Source organism: Jaculus jaculus, chromosome 1 (assembly GCF_020740685.1).
Source record: "Jaculus jaculus isolate mJacJac1 chromosome 1, mJacJac1.mat.Y.cur, whole genome shotgun sequence".
NCBI classification, from domain to species: domain Eukaryota; kingdom Metazoa; phylum Chordata; class Mammalia; order Rodentia; family Dipodidae; genus Jaculus; species Jaculus jaculus.
This window is the reverse complement of record NC_059102.1, coordinates 23,392,759-23,412,368: the sequence shown is the minus strand read 5'-3', so window position 1 is coordinate 23,412,368 and position 19,610 is coordinate 23,392,759. Positions and strand designations below refer to the sequence as shown.

The 19,610-nt window shown below is 37.5% G+C and overlaps 1 protein-coding gene across 2 annotated transcripts in view; it reads left to right on the top strand.

Annotated features, from left to right (window-relative positions):
- Positions 1-19,610, top strand: part of Shoc2 (SHOC2 leucine rich repeat scaffold protein) — an 89,840-nt gene that overhangs the window by 54,489 nt on the left and 15,741 nt on the right. For both annotated transcript variants that reach the window (XM_045140228.1, XM_045140233.1), the window contains exon 3: positions 7,836-7,973. In XM_045140228.1, coding sequence (XP_044996163.1) covers positions 7,836-7,973 — 138 coding nt within the window. The remainder of the gene's footprint in view (positions 1-7,835; positions 7,974-19,610) is intronic.

The window sequence follows — 19,610 nt, the reverse complement described above, 5'->3', positions numbered from 1 at the left end:
ATGTATAGAGAAAAAATAATACTCTTAACTTTAATCAGAAACAAATCACTTTAAAGGCCTTATCTTTTCAAATCATCTGAAATAGATTTAATAGTTTTTTTGTTAATGTGTCTAATATGGTAAAGGAAATATTTAAAAGTAAGTGGACAGAGTAGAGAATAGTAAATGATACATTTCATTAACTGTTTCATATTTGATATTTTGTTATTTATAAATCATAGGATAACTTAGGCTCTTCTACTGCCTCAGTGTGTCTGGTATAAAATTTACATTATATTGAACTTTTCAGACTTTCCTGATTATTTGAATATGACCAAGAGCAGCATTGGTAGTTGTTATTAATGTTACTCAAAAGAAGATATTTGTTTGTAATATTTTAATTAAATTATGGACTTCACTATATGAACTAATTAATTGCATGCTGGTCATATTGCCATCAGGATATACTCTTTTTTTAAAAATTTATTTATTTATTTATTTGAGAGCGACAGACACAGAGAGAAAGACAGATAGAGGGAGAGAGAGAATGGGCGCGCCAGGGCTTCCAGCCTCTGTAAACGAACTCCAGATGCGTGTGCCCCTTGTGCATCTGGCTAACGTGGGACCTGGGGAACCGAGCCTTGAACCAGGGTCCTTAGGCTTCACAGGCAAGCGCTTAACTGCTAAGCCATCTCTCCAGCCCAGGATATACTCTTATATCCTTTCTCCCCCACCCCTAATCCACTGAGGACCCTCTTCATTGGGGTTATTGGTATTCACTCTGTGATCATAAATGCACCTGTCAGTCTGTGTATTGTGGACAGTGCCTTGGGATACACCTTCCTATCTTATGGCTCCTACAATCTTTCTAACTCCCATCTTCTGCAATATTCCCATTCCTGAGCCTTATAGTGGGTATGTTATAAGTCTCCTTTAGAGTTGAGCCCTCTGAAACCTCTGGATTTCTGCTTTGATGAGTTTTTGGTGTCCTCATTGTCTATTGCCATCTCCCCGAAGCTGGTTGTCAGGCTAGCAGTGAGAGCAACACTCATATTTAGATTGTTACTTTCTCTGTAATATTTCCTGGGCCCTAGTAGATATGGTAGAGGTGAGTAATCTTGTGCTAGGCAGTCAGCTATCTTTTCTTGTGGTGGATCTTGATTCTTCTTGGTTTTCACTGCCACCTGCTAATAAACACAGATTCTCCAAACAGGAGTGAGACCAGCATGGATTAAAGGAAATAAGAATAATTATTTAAGAAGCTTTCTGATGGGTATAGCCACATTTCTTAGCCAAAAACTTCGCTTTGGTGTTTGACAAGCAGACATGTTTTAAAATCCTGAAAATGCTGACTAAAAATATTTTGTGAAAGTTTTGAATTCATTTCAAAAGTATTTTCGATTTTTAGAGAAACTATAATAAACTTGTTTGAGTTATTAATCTTTTTATTGAGGACGACCTCTGGTCTTCTTCCTCAAGTCCTAGTAACTTTCTTTGAGACACAGTCTCTCATTGCCCTGGAATTTGTCAAGTAGGCTACATTGACTGATTAATGAGCCCTGGAAGTCTGCTTGCCTCAGCTTCCCTCCCCATCACTGGGATTATAAGTGTGTATTTCCATGCCTGGCTTTTTTACCTGCATTGTAGAGATCAAACTTCTGTCCTTACCTTTGAGAGACAAACACATTACCAACTGAGTTATCTTCTCAATCCTATAAATTAAAATTTTTCAGAAATAGGTTTTTTCTTATAAAATTTATATATAGATGTTGGAAAATTATAAACAAAATTTAAATTTGACAGTAGCTTATAATTTAGCTTTAAGCTACTTATATATCATAGATTTATAGACAATATTTAAGTCATGTTGTTAAAATTATGTCACATTTTGTGAATTTTAAGGATTTTTAAAACCTTTAAAAATTCTTTATTTGTGAATTTGAATATTGAAAAAGAAAGGCATTTTTAGGTGACATTCTTAATGTATCAGTGTCTTCTGACTTATTGGAGAGGATTATTACAGGAGGATAACATTGTTGAAAGAATATAGGCTTAAAATAATAAATGTATTGGGCTGGGGTGATAGCTGTCAGTGACATAGCACTTACCTAGTATGTATAGATTCAAGTTCCTTTATCAATCCTGAAAAAAAAAGGAGGGGCCTTTTTTGTATTTTTGAGGTAGGGTCTTGCTCTGGCCTAGGCTGACCTGGAATTTACTGTGTAGTCTCAAGCTGCCCTCAAACTCACTACAGTCCTCCTCCCTCTTCTTCCTGAGTGCTGGGACTAGAGGTGTGTACCATCATGGCCAGCTATACTGCTTTTTGAAAAGTGCTCTTTAGTGGTCATAGTGAATAGTCACAGGCAAGCTTCTCTCTAAAGATGTTGATAATTCTTTTCTGTTTGCAGAGGTAACAAAGTATGTACTGTTTACTCAAAAAGCTGACAGGTGTTGAGTAAAAGTCTCTCATTCTCTTTTAACCTATGAATTAGTTACTGGCATTTAAGAACCAGATTTTATATGGAAGTCTACATCTGTACCTTTTCATGAAAACTGAGACTTAGATGTAATTGAACTTTCATTCCAGCATAACATTGCTTTTTCAAGCGGGGACATACTGGGCAGTGTTTCAACAGAGGACATTTTGGTAATTTTTAGAGACAGTTTTGATGTCATGACTCATTGGAGATGACTATTCATATGTAATGGCTAAAAGCCAGGGATGCTGTCTATGTACAGGATGGCCTCCCACAATAGAGAGTAGAGAATAGTCTAAAATGTCAGTGGGGCTGAGATTTAGAAGTGCTGCAAAACAATAATTATCTTCCTGAATTGAATCATAGCTGCTTATGATTAAAAAGTTAGCCATATTGTCCATCCAGCTTGCCTTATATAATGGTCTGATCCTTGTATACATTTCAATTTATTATGTAGCTTCTAGTACATTAGTGGGAATTGAAATAACCTTAGGCATTATTTATTAGGAAAGATAATTACAAGTGGTGGTGCATGCTTATAATCCCAGTACTTGTGAGGCTGACCTAGTAAGGTGGCTTGTCTGGCCTATACACTGAGACCATCCAAAAAAATAACAAACAAAAAAGACAAAACTGATATGAGGACTATTAGGATCCCAAATTGATATTCCTCAGTTCTGCTTGTCATTCTTTTAATTAATACATGATATATACACGTGCTTGTACTCTGAGGGTTGTTAGTTCTTTAACAGTTGTCCCATTCATGTTACCTTTATGTTGTGCTTTCCTGTTTCCATGATAATTTCCTTTAGTTGAAGTTTACTTTATCTGAAATTATTAGAGCTCCTCCAACGTTGTTTTGATTAGTGTTAGATTGCATTTCTTTTTAATTTCACTTTTTAATGTTTATTATTATTATTAACAAAATGTTTCATATGGATATATCATGTGTTTGGTACCCACTTTTCCCTCATCTCTGCCCCCATTCCATTGGTATGTTTCTTAGTAGGGTTGCAGGTATTCCCCATGTGGTTGTGTGAGCAGTGAAATGAAGAAGTAAAAATAACTGACTTAACATTTCACTGTTAATTTGCTTGTGTTTATATGCTTATGTTTATAGTGGTGGGTCTTTCGGGACTACCCTGAAAGTATTACTTAGTATATTTAGAAGATTCACATTTAAATTTTACCTGATTTAGTTGGATTATTGGTTAATATTTAAAACTTCTTTTGGGCTGCAGAGATTGCTCAGTGGTTAAGGCACTTGCCTGCAAAGCTTACTGATCCTGGTTCTGTACCCTAGTACCCACGTAAAACCAGGTACACCATGTGGCACATGCACCTGGGGATTGTTTGCAGCAGCTAGAGGCCCAGACACGCCCATTCTCTGTCTCTCCATCCACCCATCTGTCCATCTTCTCTCTGTCTCCCTTTGATTGCCAATAAATCAATAAATATTTAAAAAACTATTCTTCCTTAGTTAAACCCACTGTTTGTGTCTTCGTATGTCTTCTCCATAGTTTGTTTGTTTGAAGCAGGATCTCAGGCTTTGAACTCTGGAATTCACCTGCCTATATACCCCAAGTGCTGGGATTATAGGTATGTGTCAACAGGTTCAGTTCTCTATAATGTTAATTCAGCATTTTACATTATTTCAATTCTCTCTACCTTATTAGTTATATCTCTCTCTCAGCACAGAGAGAGTGAGTATGTGTGTGTGCACGCATGTGCTGACAGTTTTGCATTCTCAGTTTTTGTTGTGTGAGAAGTCTTTATTTCTCCCTTACCTTTGGAGGATAATTTTGTTGGAATTCTCCCATCAGCAGTTTTTTCTTTTTTTTGTTGATGCAAGGTCTAACTCTAGGCCTCACTGACCTGGAATTCACTCTGTAGCACCAGCCTGGCCTTGAATTTACAGCATCCCTCCTACCCCAGCCTTCTGAGTGCTGGGATTAAAGGCATGTACTACCACACCCGGCCCCATCAACATTTTTAATATTTTACTCCACTGTCTTGTTTGTATGATTTCTGGAGAAAAGTCTGATGAAATTCCTATTTTTTTTTTCGCTTTTTTTTTAAATTCCTATTTTTGTTCTTCTAAATATAAGATATTTTTTCCTCTGTCTTAAGAAATTTCTCTTTGTCTTTGATTTTCTGTAGTTTTCTATGTCCATGTGAAATGGGAGACTGTTTTTCTTATGTCATTACTCTGAGGATCTGGGTTAGAGCTCTTGGAAGTAAAACTCATGAAAGCATAGATTGGGAAGGGTTTGTTCTTTTTAGGAGGGCCCTCATATTCAACCCTCCATTCTACTCCATTTTATCTCTCCTGTATTCCACACTCGGTTTATAGTAGCTATTCAGGTATCCTTCAGGTATTCATTCCTAGTGGGCTCCAGCTTCTACTCCTGGTATACTTCATTTCTGAATTGCTATTTTCCGCCTGGTTTGGGGCCATGAGTTTGTGTACACACGTGTGTGTGTGTGTGTGTGTGTAGGTGCACATGGGTCATGGTATGTGTGTAGAAGTCAGAGGACAACTTTGAGTCTAGGTCCCTGCCTTCTATCTTGTTTGAGGTAGTTTCTCATTTACCATTGTGTTCACCAGGCTAACTGGTCCTTAAGCTTCTGGGGGATTTTCCTGTCTCTTATCTCCCATACAGGCGCACAGTGGGATGACAGGCTCCTGCAACAGTGTCTGGCTTCATAAAGACTCTGTGGATCTAAACTCTGGAAGCAAACATGATTTATCTATTGAACCATCTCCCCAGCTCAAGTTTGTCCTTTGTCCTCAAGTCTCTGAAAGAGATAAGAAGAGTTGTTGATTCTCAGCTGTGTTTTTCTTTTTCTTTTTCTTTTTTTTTTTTTAAAGCTCAGGCTGACCTGGAATTTCAGGGTGGCCTCAAATTCTTGGTGATCCTCTCACCTCTGCCTTTCTGCTGGGATTAAAGGTGTGAGCCACTACACCCAGCTCTCACTCTTTTTATTATTGTGAATACAGGAGTGTTGACTGACAAATTCTTTACATAACATTCTGAAAATAAAAATGAACTGTATATACATGTATAATTTATATTCTTATTCTGTTCCTAATTAGAGTTTATTTGTTTGTTTTGGTTTTTTTTCAAGGTAGTGTCTCGCTCTAGCTCAGGTTGACCTGGAATTCACTAGAGTCTCAGGCTACCCTCGAACTCACAGCAATACTCCTACCTCTGCTTCCTCAGTGTTGGGATTAAAGGCATGTGCCACCATGTCAGGCAGAGCTAATGAGTGTTTTAGAAATTGTCTTCTCTATTTATTTGAGGGGCACAGAAAGAGGTAGAGATAGAGAAAATGGGCTTATCAGGGCTGTATCCACTGCAAACGAACTCCAGGCTCATGCACCACCTTGTGCATGTGGTTTACATGGATCCTGAGAAATTGAACCTGGATCCTTATGCTTCACAGGCAAGTGCCTTAACCACTAAGCAATCTCTGCAGCCCCTAATTACAGTTTTTTTTTTCTAATTAGAGTTTTTAACATCATGACATTTTTCATTTTGTCAAATACTGTTCCTTGTATCAATTGTCAGATGATTTTACTTTTTAAAAACTGATTGATTTTTAAAATACTGTACAAGGGTTTTGTATCTGGACATAATTCCATTTAAACAGGGTCTATGATTCTTTCATTGTGTCTGTAAATGTCTTCATATATATAGTGCATGTAAGGTTGTATATGTGGATGTGTGTGTGTGTGTGTGTGTGTGTGTGTATACCTGTATGTATGTATGTATGTACATGAGATACATTGATCTTTGGTCTGTAGCTTTCTTTTTTGTACTGCTTACTAGCATTAATTCTGGTCACAAACATTTATTTATTTATTTATGAGAGTGAGAGGGTATGCAAGGGCCTCTAGCCACTGCAAATGAACTCCAGACACATATACCACCTTGTGCATCCAGCTTTATGTGGGTACTGGGAAATCGAACCTGGGTCCTCTGGCTTTGCATGCAAGCACCTTAACCACTAAGCCATTTCTCTAGCCTGTAGCTTTAGTTTTTAAAGAATTTCTGTCCCACTGCCTTCAGAAGCCAGTAATTGTTTTTTCACTTTCTATCTATAAATATGGCTATTGTAGGTTATCTATTGTAAACAAAATTATATAATTCATTGTCCTTTTGTGTCTTGATGGTATTTCACTTGATTTCATTTCTTAAAGCTTAAACCATGTTCATAGCATATATCTGGATTTCATTCTTTTATAAATTTATAAAATGTTCCATTATCAGCACATACCATGTTTTGTTTATGCATTCATTGCTGGACATTGGAGTTATGCCTACCTTTTGGCTACTGTGAATATGCTGCTATGAACATTGTTTTCCAGATATCTGTATAAGTCTCTGATATCAATTTTTATGCAGTGGAACTCAAAACTTTCCAGAGGTAGAATTGATAGATTATATGCATATTGTATCTTTAGATTTTTGAGATGCTACTCTGCATATTCTAACCAGAATGGGCTGGAGAAATACACATTAACTTCTATCCTATCAAAGTTCTTCAAAAATGAGAAGCATTTTTTACTTATAAATCTCATTTTATCCATTAACATAACATCAAAACAAATTATGTTTAAAAGTATAAAAATGGAAAGTAGTATCTCTTGATCTGACGTTCTATGTAATATTTCATTGAATTTGGTGTCAAAAATTGATTTTTTTAAAGCTTTGCAAGATATTAACATTTGTGGTTGAACTGGCTATTTAAAATGAATATATAACACAGAAGCTTGGAGGTGTAGCTTAAATTGGTAGAGTGCATGCTTTAGCATGTTTGAGGCCCTGAGTTCAATAAGAATATAAAGCACATGTTGATAAAGTATGAGCAGTATTTTAATTTCATCAGATGTCACTTTGAAATAGTAGTTTTAGGTTTTGTGATTGACTGTTCAGAAAGAATATAATTATAATAGGGAAAGATAAATTTTTTCTTCTTAGAGTACAGGTGTCTTCATTAGATAATTTACCATTTTCTTTTTTTTTAAGATTTTTATTTATTTATTTGAGAGAGAAAGACAGAGAGAGAAAGAGGCAGATAAAGAGCAAAAGAGAAAATGGGCACGCCAGGGCCTCCAGCCACTGCAAACGAACTCCAGACGCGTGCACCCCTTTGTGCATCTGGGTAACGTGGGTCCTGGGGAATCGAGCCTCGAACCGGTGTCCTTAGGCTTCACAGGCAAGCACTCAACAGCTACGCCATCTCTCCAGCCCTAATTTACCATTTTCAAATAGAAGTTTTGCTTAGAAATTATAAAATTTACTTCCTTGCTTGCAAGTGTTACCTGCTATATCCTTTAATACTTATTAAATTTTTGTGTTTTTCAATTTATAGGTGAATTATGTAACCTCATTACGCTGGATGTAGCTCACAATCAACTTGAACACCTTCCAAAGGAGATTGGAAACTGTACACAGATAACCAACCTTGACTTGCAGCACAATGAACTCCTAGACCTCCCAGATACTATAGGTATGAGAGGGGAAAGAAGTCATTCATATTTATAGCTACCTTAATAGTACAATAACTTATATCCATTTTGGTAATACAGATTCAAAATTGTCAAAGAAGTTAGTAGGTAAAACTTCAAAGATGATATTTCATATACTTACCTATTTCTTAACAAAGAAAATAGATTTTAGGAAATGAACCGAGTTTGTTTACTCAGAAGACTTAAGTTATATGTATACTTACAGCTTATTGCAGAATGGATGGAGACTTGTTTATTTTAACATGTTACATACTGTTAACATGCCTTCTTTGTTAAAATAGGCCATACTGAAAACTAAACTATTGCTTAGTTTTTAAAACATACAATTTAAAGTTGTTATCTGGAACCTTCACTTAGTAAAAGATGTCTTCATGTTTAAAATGGTTTTGAAGATTTTGCCAAACTACAAATGGTTGATTTTAGCTAAATGTGATAATGTTCTACATTTATCTAGTTTTCAGTTTTATAAATATATACAAACCAAAAGGCAAGTTGTAAAATACCCTCATGGGTTTTTAGTTATCAGTGTGGTATGAGGATATTATTTATTTATTTAGGATAATTATATCTGTCTTTCTGTGTATAACTTTAATAATGAATATTTTAGGGGTGCTGTTACTGAATCATTGAGGTCTACAGTGATGCTGTCTTTCTCCAAAACAGTATTTGTTTGTTTCTCTGTCATGTTCGTAGGGGAACCATTTAATCAATTACTATAATGCTTGAGATTTTTTTTTTCTGGTCCTTTGTGTGATGCAAAGGTTTGTTGAAGTCTGACTGGAAGACTGCTTTACTTTTAGCTACTTGTATATTAGTAAGGACCAACCCTGAAAGGTTCTAGCTTTATCAGAAATACGACTTAGCACTTCTGCTGTATCTTATGGCTAGTGAAGCTCTCTAAGAAACAATTTTATCCAGTGTTTTGTTTGTTTCTGGACTCATTTAGTCTACCTGTTAGGTCTCTTGGCTTTTACTTTGGAAGATGTTTTTAGAGTCTTTTTGTTGTTGTTGTTTATGTTTTGTTTGCTCAATAGAAAGATATTTATTTATGAATGAGAGATAAAGGGATAAGTAGAGTGTAAGAATGGGGGCACCAGGGCCTCTATCCACTGCAGCAAACAAACTCCAGACACATGAACCATCTTGTCCATCTAGCTTACGTGGATACTGGGGAAATGAACCTGGGTTCTTAGACTTTGCAGGCAAGTGCCTTAACCAGTAAGCCATCTCTCCAGCCCATTTACTGTTTCTTCAAACAGAAGGATTAGGGAAATTTTTAGTAGGGCTGAGTAGGTTTCTCAGATTATATGAACAAACAGCTTACTTACATAGAAAAGTGGGCAAATTTGCACTTTTAGTCTTTTTGGTGCACCGCTCTTCCTATCACAATAATTAGTGTTTGTAATGCTGGCAAAATAAGTATTCTGTCTTAAATTCTATATGCAATTGAATATGTATTCCACTTCTGCTGCATGGAGTGTTCCATGAACTCTAAGCATAGTATAGATGAGTCAGTGATTTTATTCTACCCTCACCATACCTTGTACTATTGGAGGCGTGGGGGGTACTTTTCCTCCATTTTTCAAAAGTTATGTTGTCAGGATAGGTAACATTGTTTTGCTGATATGTAACCCTTATTTTGTTTTAGTTTTATGTTCATCAGCTTATTACTATTGCCTTAGTTACTTTCATCAGCTTTTTATGGACTGAAAGCAGTAGTGCTGTCCTTGGGAACATAGTTCATGAATGTTTGAACAGTTTGGCCAAGCATGAAATCACTGGATCTGTTTTCCTTTCTTTGAGGATGTTAGAACCAAGTGGTAGTTTATTGTCTTTGGAGTTAATTATACAAAATATGAGGCAAGTCTAGTTTTCCCCATTATAAATCACTTAAGCTTTTACCAGGCACATAACGTTTTATTTTTAAAACTTAAAAACTAGATTTACTCAGTGTTGATCTTTTGCAATGACATTCCTATAGTATACTTCTAGGCCAGCATAACATTTATGTTGACTTTATTTCAGTATTGTTTTAAAAGCACATTATGATGTGCTTAGTTCCTTTTGTATACTCTTACATTGAAATATATTTCTGTAGGTTTGCTTATTTTGAACAACTAATTGGGATAGTAATGGAAAAAAAAAAGTACATAATCGGAACACAATAACTTACCAATGGAATGTCACATTGAAAAATAACATGTGCTGGGCATGGTGGCACACGCCTTTAATCCCAGTACTCGGGAGGCAGAGGTAGGAGGATTGCCGTGAGTTCGAGGCCACCCTGAGACTCCATAGTGAATTCCAGGTCAGCCTGGGCTAGAGTGAGAACCTACCTTGAAAAACCAAAAAAAAAAGAGGGCTGGAGAGATGGCTTAGTTGTTAAGGTACTTGCCTGTGAAGCCTGAGGACCCAGGTTCTACTCTTCAGTACCCACACAAGCCAGATGCTCAAGGATCTGGAATTCATTTGCCCTGGCATACCTTCTTTCTCTTTCTGCCTCTTGGGATGGCTCAATAGATAAGCACTTGGCATGTAAGCATGAAGACTTGGATTCCTAGCACCCATATACATGCTGGGGTGGGGGTGTACAGGAGAATGTGGGGCAAGCTGGCCACTGAACTAGCTCAATCTGTGAACTCTGGGCTGAGGTGAGAAATACCATCTCAGTAAATAAGTGGAGAACACTAGAGGAAAACACTTAATGTCAAAGTCTACCCTATACATGCACACAAATGTATCCACAAACATGCACTCACACACACGAACATGCGTAAGCACACCTATGCAGAGCATTGAAATACACTTGTGCCAAAAATATTACTTTCAAAAATAACTCATGCAATCTAAAATCTTAATTTTAGAAAGAAAGAGTAGTGCTTTACTGTAAGATAGGAAAGCCAAAATTTTATAACATACTCAAGATGTTTGAAAGAAAGTTAAAGTTTTGATACTTTCATTGGTGTTTAGTCACTATGTATTTCTTAGGCTCCTATAGATGCTAAACACTATTGTTTGTTGAGTATTTTAGGCAACTGTGCCACCTAGAGTACTCACTCAGATAGGTTTGACTGCCTTTAAGATCCTCCCTCTCATTCACTGGAGAAGTAGCACTTGATCTGACTGGAGCAAGGTCATTTGATACTTTTCTTTTTTTTTAAAATCTTACCTCTTTCATAAAGTGTTACCAAAAATGGTTTTAAAAATTGTACATTTGGGCTGGAGAGAAGGCTTAGCGGTTAAGCGCTTGCCTGTTAAGCCTGAGGACCCCGGTTCAAGGCTCCTTTCCCCAGGACCCACGTTAGCCAGATGCACAAGGGGGCACACACGTCTGGAGTTCGTCTGCAGTTGCTGGAAGCCCTGGTGGGCCCGTTCCCTCTCTATCTATCTCTTTCTCTCCCTCTCTCTCTGTCACTTTCAAATAAATAAATAAAAATGAACAAAAAAAATTTTTTTAATTGTACTTTTGACATTATTTATCTTTAGACTTGCGTTCTTCCTACTAATTCTTTTGCTACTTTGTTCAAATAAGTTGAAGACCATTTTAATTAGTCTTACTAACAGTTAACACTGAATTAACCTAAAGAAGATGTCTTATAGCTGCTGAACTTAAAAAACATCTATTTTAATTCATAGCCATGTAATTTCTCCATATACTTTTTTAATCTGACAATATAAAGAAAGCAAGCTGTCAGAATGGAGCACAGAACAATTTGTAGTCAGAGTTAAGTACTTAGAAGCTAAATGCCAGTGATTGGCAATTGGCATTTCAGCCTCCGTTTACACAGAGAAGTTCAGCCACAGTGGTGTTAGTTACAATGTCTCAACATTAAAGCAAGCCACTTCTGGATTTCTGGGTTGTGGTTTACTTGTGGTTACAACCACTCATTGAAAGAGGTTAGAGTTGAAACCACTGCACAGGGCAGATCACAATAAATGCCAAGCATCTGCTGTTCCTTCTTTTTTCTGGCATAAAGAAGTTTTGCTATCTTATCCTTAATTTAAAAAATCTATTCTGTTAATCACAGTAGGATTTTGGTAAAAGTCAATAATTCTTTGAATATGCCACACTTTAAAACAAGTGATAAGGCACTTGAAAATGTGAAGTTCTCATGGGTTACATTTTCTTTCTTTTTAAATTCATCTGCCTTCTAAGCAAGATAGAGATTCCACATTGGCATTTCATTTTATAATTCTTAAATTCTAGAATCCTATTGTGACTTCAAGAGTGAAATTTAGGTTTTTAGAAGAGAAGTTGGATTGGATTCTTTTTACTGGGCTTTTGAGATGAGCATTTATAATTTGATTACTGTGTGTGTGTGTTTGTGTGTGTGTGTGTAATTTTACCACAGAATGTTTTTAGGTTTCAGTCACAATAAGAAACATTTTTTAAAAACGTTTTTATTTTGGGGCCAGAGAGATGGCTTAGCAGTTCAGCGCTTGCCTGTGAAGCCTAAGGGCCCTGGTTTGAGGCACGTTTCCCCAGGACCCACGTTAGCCAGATGTACAAGGGGGCACATGCGTCTGGAGTTCGTTTGCAGTGGATGGAGGCCCTGGCCCTCCCATTCTCTCTATTTCTCTCGATCTGCCTCTTTCTCTCTCTGTTGCTGTCAAATAAATAAATTTTTAAAATACAATATAAAAAACATTTTAATTTGTTTTTAAAGGAGAAGGAGGGTGGTAGGGAAGGTGAGAGAGAGAGAGAGAGAGAGAATGAATGAGTGAGCATGCCAGAGCCTCTTGCCATTGCAGACAAACTCCAGATATGGTACCACCTTGTGCGTCTGACTTTATGTGAGTACTAGGGAATTGAACCCAGGCTATTAGGATTTTGCAAGCAGGTGCCTTTAACTGCTGAACCATCTTGGTAGCCCAGGATAAGAAACATTTAACACATGGTCTACTGTTCACCTGTAAGTAGTGAGGAAATGGGACCTACAACTTGTTAGAGCAAAATGATGGAGGTTTTTCATTATTAATAGGCCCTTTGCTCTTGTGGCTGACTTCAGATATCCCCTGGTAAATGCTTCTGTAGAGAAAACTGTGGTGTAAAGAGGAAGAGGAGGCATTGACTACTTCTGCTTCTTCCTTTAGGTGGGCTGCCTTTTTGCATCTTTTGCTACCTACAGCAAGATAAAATTATATAAGAAGATATTACAGTTTTGTAGACTGACACAATTAGTACTTGAAGGACAAATATTCACCTTTAACAACCTTGTAGCAGTGACCGTAGCCAAAGGATAAAATGTACTGTCACTCTATTTTGTAAGGATATTGTCCCTTCTTGTTTTGTGAAAATAAGATTGGTGTTGCCTTGTGGTCATCAAATTCGTCAAGACTTAACATATCCCCTCTGACATAAGAAAATGATTTCATATATGCACAAATATAGCTTTAAGGGTATTCATTATGGAACTCTTTAAACATTAAAAATTGATAGCATTTGGATCATGATTAGCTTGATAGTGGTATACAAATACAGAAACTTTACAGTGGTTGAGTGGAATGAAATACATTTTTATACTCACATGAAACCATTTCTGTGGCCTTTCATATGGGAAGAAAGTGTATATGAAAGTAATCTTTGTATTTGTATTGTTTGGGTAAATACTTAGAAGAGGTCTCAGCAGTATACACTGAAGTGGAAGCCATGGTTATCTGGAGAATACAGTACAATGCATTGATGTAATTAAAAAGCATATTGGAATAGGAAGACTGTAGAAAGTTTTGGTAGCACTTTCTTGATGACTGAGAACTAAGCATGGTCTACACAAAAATTGAGTATCCCAAAACAATTCCTGAAAATTTTGTCAGACAGTTAATTCAGATGAATTAAGTAAATCAAATAAATACTTTTAACTCAGAATCAGTAAAGACTGTCTTTGAAGGCTGGAGAGGTGGCTTAGTGGTTAAGGCACTTTCCTGTGAAGCCTAAGAATGCACGTTTGAATCTCCAAGTCCTACGTAGCCAGATGCAGTGATTCAGGTATATAGTGTTGCACGGGGGTCCGTGCATCTGGAGTTTGTTCACAGCAGCTGAAAGGCCCTGGTGTGCCCATTCGCTGTCTCTTTCTCTCTCAAAAATAAAGAACGACTATCTTTTGATACTCATACTGTTTTAAATAATGGGTCAAAGACAGGGAGTTTTAGCAATTTTTACTTTAGAGTCTTGTTCCAATGGAAAGGACAAATACCCTTACCTAACAGTAATCAAGGAAAGGACAAATAAAGTTATTAGCTTTTGTAACTATTAAAATGTAAAAATCAGGGCTGGAGAGATGGTTCAGCAGTTAAAGGTGCTTACTTATAAAGCCTAGTGATGGTGCAAGTTCAGTTCCCCAGTATCTATGTAAAGCCAGATGCACATAGTGGTACATGAATCTGGAGTTTGTTTGCAATGACAAGAAACCCTGGCCTCCCCTTGCCTTATCTCCCCCTTCTCCTTCTCTCTCAAATGAATACCTACTTTATAAAAAGTATAAGTCAATGTTTTCTATGTGTTTAGCACTGAAGCAAATTCTGTAGCAAGAGAAATGAACAGCAACACCTCTTACATAAAGGGTTTTCATTCTAGTGAAGGAAAACCCATTTATGAAACAGTTAACAACTTAAGACCAGATATGTTTAAATGCCAATTTATGGTGAAAACATCATGTTGCCATGAGTTCACTTCCCTAGAGGATCATTAAGATGGAGATTGAATGGCTAGGGAAGCTGCAGGACCAAATGTTGTGGACTATGGAAGAAGATGCATTCAATGAGCATAGCAGTATGGACAGTCATGTGGCACAGAGCTAAGAAGGAGTAAAGCATGCTTCTGTGTCTGTGAGGAAGCAAGATAATGGACAAAGTTAATGAAGACTCTGAAAGAGGATTTCTTGGGAGCAGCCAGTTGAGCTTGGATCTCCTTCTGCCTCTGAGCTGGTGACTCTGATGTCACTTCATATGCCACATGCTAAACTTCAAACTGATTACCACAGATAAGTCTTGTTAGGGCTCATGGGCTCATTTTTTTGAACACTGGATCCCTAATTGGTGGCAGTGTTCTGGGACATTGTAAAACCTTTATGAGGTAAGGTGTAGCTGGAGTAGGTGGATCACTAGGGACTAACTTTGAGGGTTATAGCCCAGTCCTGCTTCCTCTTCTGCCCCAGGGCAGCCATTCAATTTGTCACTATGCCCTCACTCAAATTGTGAGCCAAAGTAAATCGTTCCTTCTCTAAGTTGCTTCCTGACAGGTATTTAGTTGCAACAAGAAAACTTTATTACAGCTGTAATTGCTGATTTTTTTTTTCCCTCTTTACTGGATGACTGCCTAAAACTTTAAGCCACCATGCTATTTTTTTTAGTTTAGTTCATATCTTCAGTTTATGTAGATGAGCTCACACAGTACAATATCTGAACATCTTACTCTACATTTCTTTGCTTTCATTCTTTATCTTTTCTTTATTCTCCTTTATCCAAGATATTCCTCCTTTGTAAGAGTAACTTAAACCTGCTGGAAACTGTCTTTCTCATGGCAGACATACAAAGCATTTCATTAACACTTCTCTTAGGCCACTCGTAATCAAAGTGTAATAAATACTTGTAACAGTAAGCTTCTAAAAGAATAGATCAGCTGTCTTAAATTGGACACTGTTTGTGTATCATTTACATGTTAAGTATCTGGATCAGCAGATAGGGTGCAATTATGGGAAGCCTTAGAAAGTAGCAGACTGCTTACATTTGGTATATTGGTGACGGGGGGGGGGGGGGGTGGTTGTATAATTTTTTCCCCCTACATCAGTAACAAGATTAAAAAGTAGAATTATGGGCTGGAGAGATGGCTTAGCGGCTAAGCACTTGCCTGTGAAATGTAAGGGCCCAGGTTCGAGGCTCAATTCCATGTTAGCCAGATGCACAAGAGGATGCACACATCTGGAGTTTGTTTGCAGTGGTTGGAGGCCCTGGTACGCCCATGCTCTCTCTCTCTCTCTGCCTCTTTCTCTATCTGTTGCTCTCCAACAAATAAATGAAAATTTTAAAAAATTAAAATTAAAAAAAGAATTATCCCCACCATTTTGTGGTATAGGAGTAAGTACTAAAAGGTACTTTTAAAGCCAGCTATCATAATTTCAAGATGACAAGAGAGGGGCTGGAGTAGGGACAGAGGAGAAAAGTGTTCTGAGGACATAGAATTTGATGACAGGTTTGGAGTGACTAAAATTGGTGTTAGGAAATCCCTTTCCGTTGAGTTGGGAGAGAGCTCTTAAGAAACAACAACTCTTAAGTCTTGGGTTCTCTTCTTTAATATTTTATTTATTTATGTATATGTGTACATATGTGTGCGTGTGTGTGGGAAAGAATATATGGATAGATGGGCATACCAGGTCCTCTAGCCACTGCAAACAAAGTCCAGATGCATGTGCTACCATGTGCCTCTGGCATATGTGGTACTGGGGAATTGAACCTGGATCCTTGGGCTTGCCAGGCAAGTGTTTCTACAGCTAAGCCATCTTTCCATCCCAGGTCTTGGGTTCTTATCCACATTAACAAGACATTGAAAACACAGAGTTAAGAAAGGTTAACTAGGAGATTTAATTTCGGGAGAGTTGAGAGAGAAAGCAAAGCTCCCATGCCAGAAGGAGGAGGGAAGATGGAGACTATCTCCTTCATACAGAGAAGGGTTTCTCTCTGAGAAAGAACCCTTTAGAGAAGAAGCTAAGTGGCTTGCACAGGTATGTTTATATGAAGTAGACATCCATTTAGAATGAGCCTCATCACCATGTTCAGATGTGTGGAAAGAAACTTGATTGGGTGACAGCCTTGGAAAGAGGCTGACTCAGGCAGAACCAGCCCACAGGTGCTAAATCCAGAAAAAGTTGAGAAAGGAACAGGAAGTTGATGCTGAGGAATAGTTGCTTACAGCCATCTTGGATTAACCTGGATCAGATGTAGGTTCAGTCCTCTCAGGGCAAGCAAGGTGGCATCTGTGTTTCTGTGGGCCAGGCCCTAGCTAACTACCTATAGGAAAAAAGCTACCTTGTTCCCATTCTGTATCACTATAACATAAAACGCTTTAGGATACAGTCTAGCACTTCAGTGCTTGTGAGATTCCTGTAATACTCAAATGGGTATATTATTTGACTGGCTCTGTACCAGCATTCTGACACTAGAGAACTCACTAGGGTCTGTAAAGAGACATAGAAATGGAAATTACCATGTGTAACTGGTATGACATCTTTGATTCTTGAACTATTGTCCTGGTGTTATGGTACATCCATGCAGCCTGCCCCTGAGGTTGGTGGAGTTGGGTTGTGTCATCGAGTGTAAAGTTAAGGGAGTTAGCTATGAAGAAACTATCTTAGATAATTTTAGGATAGGACTGTGCATAATGGCACACACCTTTAATCCTAGCTAGCACTCATGAGGCAGAGGTAGAAGGATTGCCATGAGTTCAAGGCCACCCTGAGACTACATAGAGAATTCCAGGTCAGCCTGTGCTAGAGTGAGACCCTACCTCCAAAAACCAAAATAAATAAATAAATATAAATTTTTAAAAAAGAAAATTTTAGGATAAAATTTATGGATAATTGTCTGCTTTCTTCAAGATGCAAATGGCATATACTCTGTAGACATTCCTTACCTTTGATCTGCATTGCTAGGCTATCTCATGTCCTTCCAGCTGAAAAATATTTATTTATATGGCTGAATTTAGTGAAATAGCCATATCAATTTCATTTGAAATGTTTTCTCTTGAATATTGTATTCTTGTAAACAAATTAAAACACAAGATATATGTGTACAGAATTAACTTCAGTTATGACTCTAGTAATTGGGTAGGGTCATTCTATAAAGAAGTATAATTTGGGGCTAGAGGAATGGCTTAGTAGTTAAGGTGCTTGCCTTCAAAGCCAAAGGACCATGGTTCAGTTTCCCAGGACCCACATAAGCCAGATGCACAAAAGTGGCACATATGCATCTGGAGTTTGTTTGCAATGACTGAAGGCCCTGGTGCTCTCATTCTCTGATTCTCTCTGTCTTTGTTTCTCTCTCTCTCAAATAAAATAAAAATAAAAAATAAGTATAATTTGATGTATTAATACCTACCTTGTAAAAGTTTTGAAATTGACCTGTTCTAGGATTAAAGGCTATACTCTAAAAGACTTTATGGGAGGGCTGGAGAGATGGCTCAGCTGTTAAGGTGTTTGCCTGCAAAGCCTAAGGACTTGAGTTTGATTCCCAGGTACCTACATCAAGCCAAATGCCCTAAGTGATGCATGTATTGGGAGTTTGTTATCAGTGGCAGGAAGCCCTGGTGTGCTCATACACACTCTCTCTGTCCTGGGTTTTTGTTTTTTCTCTCTCTCAAACAATTAGTAAAATTTAAAACATTTTAAAACACAATAGAAAATTAAGGAAAGGGTAGACAAACTTAAAAGGGAAAACATTATAATCTTCCACCCACAGTTCTGCCATTGCAGAGATAACTCAGTTTTGATGCATTTTCTTCTTTTTGCCTGTATGTTTTTTACATTGTTGAGATTATAAAAATACAGCTTTATTTTATTTTATTCAATTAATATGTAAACCCACATCATGTTATGTATGTACATTTAAATTTTTTTTAAACTTATTTTATTTGAGAGCGACAGACACAGAGAGAAAGACAGATAGAGGGAGAGAGAGAGAATGGGCGCGCCAGGGCTTCTAGCCTCTGCAAACGAACTCCAGACGCGTGTGCCCCCTTGTGCATCTGGCTAACGTGAGACCTGGGGAACCGAGCCTCGAACCGGGGTCCTTAGGCTTCACAGGCAAGCGCTTAACCACTAAGCCATCTCTCCAGCCCTAAATTTTTTTACTTGTTTTTATTTAGTTTTTTTTGGTTGTTGTTCCAGCGTTTCACTATGTTGCCCATGCTGGTCTTGAACTTAGGATCTGCTTTGGATCTGCTTGCTTCAGCCTCCAGTATTCTGGGGATTACATGCTGAGATATAATTTTGTAGCTGAACCACAGAACAAAAGTTTTTATTGACCATGTACTGTCTTGGTGCCTAAGTATCTTAGCCACATTAGACCTAACTTAGAAGAACAGTCTTTGTATTATAAAGAATTATCTACACTTGATGAATGAAGAACAGACTGGGAGAGTTAAGTCACTATCCAATTAAATGGTATAAAATATTTTCATTTCCTATTATACTATGTTACCTCCACTTTTATTTATTTATTTATTTTTTGGTTTTTCGAGGTAGGGTCTCACTCTAGCCCAGGCTGACCTGGAATTCACTATGTAGTCTCAGGGTGGCCTCGAACTCACGGTGATCCTCCTACCTCTGTCTCCTGAGTGCTGGGATTAAAGGCATGCGCCACCACGCCCAGCTACCTCCAGTTTAATTAGTCTTCTGTCATTGAATGCTTAAATTGTTCCTATTTCTTGGCCAGTATGTAAACAGCCTTAACATATGTAGTTAAAACATAAAACTATTACCTAGGTCATTCAGTGTCAAGATATAACAGTGTCAAGTAACAATAGCAAGTACTATCTTTTACCCTTATCTTTAATCTGTACATTCTCTGGTGTTTTGGAAAGTTGCCTTAGTGCTGGTTTTTTGTTGTTGTTGTTGTTTGTTTGTTTG